Genomic DNA, 5,591 nt, shown 5'->3' on the forward strand with positions numbered 1-5,591 from the left:
GTGTGGGGATGGGTGGGACACAAGTAGCGCATAGATCACATCAGTTAAAACAGCGTGTTTCTAAGGACTGAATATTGAGCGCTGTTGTATCGCAAAGCGAAATAACCTGTGTCGTTATTGTTATTTGACCTCTAAATTCGCTCATCAACGCCCAAATTTAGAAGATAGCGCAGGCCTTCGAGTGTCTGTATTGAATATCAACTGAACTTGTGACGATACTAAAACCGATTCTATCGACGATGATACAGTCTACACATAGCACTTGAATCTAAATTCGGTTTCAATTGCTCTTTTTAGTTTTTTGCTGCGCCACACCACAGTTAATAACTGTGGCCACACTAGCTGTATTTATTTAGTTTATTGCGTGAACCGCTATTTTTAGTTGCGTTAGTACAAAGTCATCTGGATTGTGACAAGTGCTAAAAATAGCAGAAATGGTATATCGACTTTGCCACTCCTCCCATGGATATGAACTAAGCGCTAATTAAAAACCTCCCATATTTTGGGAGGTCACATGACCAGCCTTCACCAGGGTCTTTGCCGCAGCGTGGGCCGTGGAGCGTAGGTAAAAGAGCCTGGCTTGCGAGGTTGCACAAACCCTTCCAGTTCCATGCTTCATGGTAATTTATTACACCTAAGTGACCAAACGATCACTAAATAAATATTTACAGTACCAATATTAGAATTGCTCAAATTCATCAAATTCATATAATCATATTATCAACACTGATATGGATATACTGGATAACGATTTAAATTCACAACTCAAGCACCATGACTTTCGACATGGCCTTCTCTTAGTCTAGGCCTATTTAGCATTTTATAAGTTGCGTTAATCCCCACGAGCAAAAATTCGCGAACAAGTCATTCAAATTTTAACAATACTAGTAGGTGATTTCAATAGATTTGGTTGTTTATTTCGGACACCCTGTAGTTGCGCCCCTGAAAATAAATAAGTGAAATCAGATTGGAAATCAGGCCAAAAATAAAAAATCCCAATAATTTTGTATGGAAACCTTGCACAATTTCGAGTGCGGCGGGATTCACAGGGCGGGGCAAGACAAGCTCAGTGGACAAGACCAGTGAAATAGTAGAATTTCTGAAAAGCATGGATTATGATAGTTCGACAACCAATAACTAAGGGAATTTTACCGAGGAGTTTTGCAATACCTAATTAAGGAATTGTCAGCAACCGGAAGTGTGAGATTGGTTTTGTTTCATTTTTGTTTGAAACGGAAATTAGGCAACATCAAAAACATCAAAAGCAACATCAAAAGCAACATCAAAAGCATCAAAAGCAACATCAAAGAAACATCACGACAACATCGTCAACATGTACAAAACGATGCGCTAGTGGTGTTGACAACACGAAAATGTTTCCTGTATTTGCAGAGAAAAATATTTGAAACGTTTTTTGCTTACATGGCGCTTCATTATGTTCTCTAAGGTCTTTTGATATTCACGGCGGAATTAAAATTCGGTAATTCACCTCTCCTGCACAACCTGTGTAGTTATAAATTATCAGAATTTTTCGTGCTACAAATATAATTTTGAATCAAACAGATGTCGACAATCAATAGGTAAGAATATCTTTAAAATTGTAACTCGTATTTTTATTAATTTCGTCCTCTTAATTATACTACATTTGTATTTGTGTCAAATTTCCTTCCGCATTTAAAAAAATTGGAGATATCGCATTCATGCTGATTTAATAAAAAGCCCTTGGCAAATGTACATGTGTTATACACTTTAAAAATTCAGTATACCTATAAATGGCTTGATACTGCTTGAGAGCACTTTTTTGTGCAGATTATGTTTTTTTTTATCATTTTTTTATCACCGACTGGAATTACGTAGTCGCCTAGCTGGGTACATGATATCTGGGTGCAACACAATAGTTGAAATTTTCAATAGTTGACAGACATTTCTGAATGCAAGTAAATAAAGTATTGCCTATTGGTTTTATCTATATTCTGAGTACCATACGTAAGCACACAGGTGTGAACAAAAAATTGGTGTCCAGGGCTATACCTGGATGCTTAATTTGGGAGTTATACATTCATATATATTCATCTTATGCCTGATCGATGTCTTCTAAGATTGTTTTTATGGTATAAAAATATACACACAACCCTCAATTTGTGTTCTAGTAGATATGGCCCTGTTTGTGTGTTAATAATCTTTAACAAGATGAACAAATGAATTTCTCTTGGCAGTAAAGTGGATCAATATGGATTTCAGAGGGAAGATGATTTTGATTATGAAACGTACGAGAGATTTATGTCAGAATATTTAGTTGTCTTGGCACGACGTGCTGTCAAGTGGGATAAGGTCATTGATCCTGAACACAGAACTAGAAAATCTCTCAGGGGTATTTATTTTTAATATTTTACACTGGCCATACTAAATTTTTTATTTTTTCACTTTATTAATTTTACAAACCAATTATTGATTCTAAAGTCTAGAATTTTTTAACAGTAAAGAGATATTGCAGAAAAGGAGTACCATCTTCCCAAAGAGCTCAGGTAGGTAAAGAGAGCAAGGAAACATAGCTTTAGGTACAGCCCTGTATTATTGATTTTAGGATACCAGTATTGTTGGAATATAATTTAATATATATATATATATATATATATATATATATATATATATATATATATATATATATATATATATATATATAATATTATAACCATTAGTTAAACTATATGCATCTCTTGTGGTTGGCCTATTTCTAGGTCTATTTCCAATGAAAATTAATCCAACAATGAAATCAAGTAAATTTAAAATTCCAGGTATGGTTTGATGTAAGTGGGGCTAGAAAGAGATGGAAACATGGCCGAGGTGTTTATAAAAGAATGCTTGAAAGTACAAAGAATGAACAAGTTATTGAGAGTATACGAACAGGTACATAGTTGGATTAAGATGTAATGTTCAGTTTGAAAATGCTGACAATTTAATAAAAAAGTAAAGTAAATATTATTCCTTATAGTAAGTAAATATTAATATTTATAATTAAGTATTTTTTACTTTAATGTTCAGTTTCGTTGGAAGATGAATCAAAATTTTCATAGCTATTAACAGGCACTTATATCAACTAATATTTCTACTTATAAATTTCATATTATTTTAGATCTTCATAGAACATTTCCTGAAAATGTACACTTCGGTGATGATCTTAGTTCTAAGAAAGAAGCACTTTTTAACGTGCTCAGTTCTTACGCACATTATAATCCCACTGTGGGATATTGTCAGGTAGGGAATCCTTGCAGGTAATTTCTAAGAGTATCATAAATAATGTCTATAGTTAGTACACAATGAAACACTGGCCGCCTAGTCTTCACCAGAGGACTAACTGTCCTGATGAAGGTTCTAATTAGGAGAGTTCTCTGTTGAGGGACTGGCTGAACAACCACATTTGATTGGAAGTTTTTTAAAAGAAACTGCCACAGTACTTCTCTCAACTGTTCTTGGAATTTGTCATGAACAACTTGACTGCTTCCCAACAGAAAATATGCCTCAAAAATAAATTGGTTTTCTTTGCAGGGTTTCAACTATATTGTTGCTCTTTTACTCCTTGTGGTAAAACAGGAGGAACATGTATTTTGGTTGCTAGATGTGCTTGTCACAAAAAAACTTCCAGGTGAGAGTTAAAAGTGTTTGTAAGATCAGGCTTCTGTTGTTCTGGATGTTAATTTTGCATGCTGAAGGAATGGTTTTTCATTTAGATTATTACGGTTACCAAATGCAGGGATTAAGAGTGGAACAAGCTGTTCTGGAGGAACTGCTAGGGTATGAAGTATAAAGAATGCTTGAGAACGAGTTTGGTCCAGTAACGCAAGCGCGTTTATAAGAAATGTTTTATTATTAAGATGGAAGAACCCTGCACTAGCAGAACATATGAAAAGAAACGGTGTCGATATCGCCATTCCGTGCACTAAATGGTTTATTTGTCTTTATACTGATGTTTTACCCACAGAGGTAAGTTTTATATATTGTAGTCATTTGATGTTTTAAAACTGGATCATTTAGTTATTTTTTCAGTTTACTCCTTTTACATGTTTGGTGTACGTTACAAGCACCAACATAATATTACGTCTGTTGTGAGTAATTTTATGCCCGCATTTGTTCTGTTCTTTCAATCGAACGTATTGAATCTTTGCCAAGAGCATTTTTCAGATCAAAACATATGCGCAACTTTTGTATTGCAAAATTATTACTACAGAATACTCTTAAAGAATTATTGGCAACACCTGCCCCCTTCCCCTAGTCAAACTCGCTCCATAGGGAAATGGCCCTGGTTGGGAGACTCCCTTCATTATGGCACCATGCGCTTCCAAAATGAATGTATGAGAATAGATGCTTGGAATAAAAATATTGATCTGGATATAGATAGAGAGATATCCGAATAACAACCCATCCTTTATAGTCTCGACCGGCCAAATTCTCCAAAAAAATAATATTTATCTTACAAAAAAATAATATTTATCTTACAAAAAAATAATATTTATTCACCAGACTGTTCTACGAATTTGGGATTGTCTGTTTTACGAAGGATCCAAAGTTCTTTTGCGTGTGGCACTTACACTCCTTTTGATGAATGAACAGAAACTATTGGCATGTAAGGACTTCGTGGCCCTCTGCGAAGGATTTAAGGTGTTGAAGATCGTGCAATTATCCTATAATACTTAAATTAGTATAGTTGTACGTATCACTAAAAATGCTCTTCGTTATCAAAATCGTTGCCCATGAAATCACAGGCCTTATATTGGTTCTTGTTTCACTTTATGTTGTGCAAATTAAAGTTTGTTGATACTTCTACATACTGAAACTTGAATATTCTCAATTATTTCTATTAGAATATAACCAAGGGTTCAGAAACTATCGACTGTCATAATTTTATGGAGGTTAGTTCATCACGTGCGTACCTAGCCTAGGTACATCTACGGTGCGAATCACGCTGACCTATTTAGATCCAGGATAAATTTCCAAATTAAATTACTAACCTCAAAAATGGCGTCTGTAGTAGTAAAACTAATAACACTTAAACAGAATCCGTTTTCGTATTTTAGAAATGTTTTTCGCTGCCCGGCTCGTTACCTCAGAGGAAAATTGACAAATTACGGAGTAAGAAACAAGAAACATTGACAACGACGGCGGGAGCATCAAGCAGCTAAAAATTAATCAATGCCAATGGAGATACGGCACAATCACATTTCTTGCCAATCAAAGTTTTTAATAACGATGACTGTCGATGTAAAATAGTTCTTTCTACTATTTATTGTAAAAATAAAATTAAATAATAAAAAACAAAGAATTAAAACAATGAGTTAGAAATGAAAAGTTATAGAATTCTGCGAAATCATATGTTGTATATAATACACGAAATTTTGTTAGAAATAAAAATTCAAGGGAAAATGTTATTAAAGTAATTGCAAAATCATTAAAAACCCTGAAATTTTATGAAAGTTTCCGCTCATTCACTTATGCTGGGTTATGGGAAGGAAAGTACTTCAGAATAAAACATTCTTGCCTAATATTTTGATAATTGCTTTATTTGCAATAATAGTACTACAGAAGAATCACTCCTT

General features: G+C 34.2%; 1 protein-coding gene across 1 annotated transcript; it reads left to right on the plus strand.

The window, feature by feature from the left end:
• The first annotated feature begins 1,274 nt into the window (after window positions 1–1,274).
• Window positions 1,275–5,424, plus strand: LOC114528183 (growth hormone-regulated TBC protein 1-A-like). Its single transcript, XM_028549794.1, has 11 exons — window positions 1,275–1,580; window positions 2,217–2,371; window positions 2,479–2,525; window positions 2,796–2,907; window positions 3,134–3,255; window positions 3,547–3,643; window positions 3,729–3,792; window positions 3,873–3,981; window positions 4,519–4,656; window positions 4,860–4,907; window positions 5,073–5,424. Exons 1-11 carry the CDS (start codon window positions 1,564–1,566, stop codon window positions 5,175–5,177), a joined length of 1,014 nt encoding a protein of 337 aa, XP_028405595.1. The 5' UTR covers window positions 1,275–1,563; the 3' UTR covers window positions 5,178–5,424.
• Window positions 5,425–5,591: the final 167 nt, after the last annotated feature.

This window comes from Dendronephthya gigantea, unplaced genomic scaffold (genome assembly GCF_004324835.1).
Source record: "Dendronephthya gigantea isolate DGI-Jeju-01 unplaced genomic scaffold, DenGig_1.0 000048F, whole genome shotgun sequence".
Lineage (NCBI taxonomy): Eukaryota > Metazoa > Cnidaria > Anthozoa > Malacalcyonacea > Nephtheidae > Dendronephthya > Dendronephthya gigantea.

Excerpts from the sequence above, each read along its gene's own strand:
- LOC114528183 (XM_028549794.1), top strand. Across the intron at positions 4,657-4,859 it reads CCCTCTGCGAAGGATTTAAG|AATATAACCAAGGGTTCAGA; the intron begins GTGTTGAAGATC and ends TATTTCTATTAG. Across the intron at positions 4,908-5,072 it reads ACTGTCATAATTTTATGGAG|AAATGTTTTTCGCTGCCCGG; the intron begins GTTAGTTCATCA and ends TTCGTATTTTAG.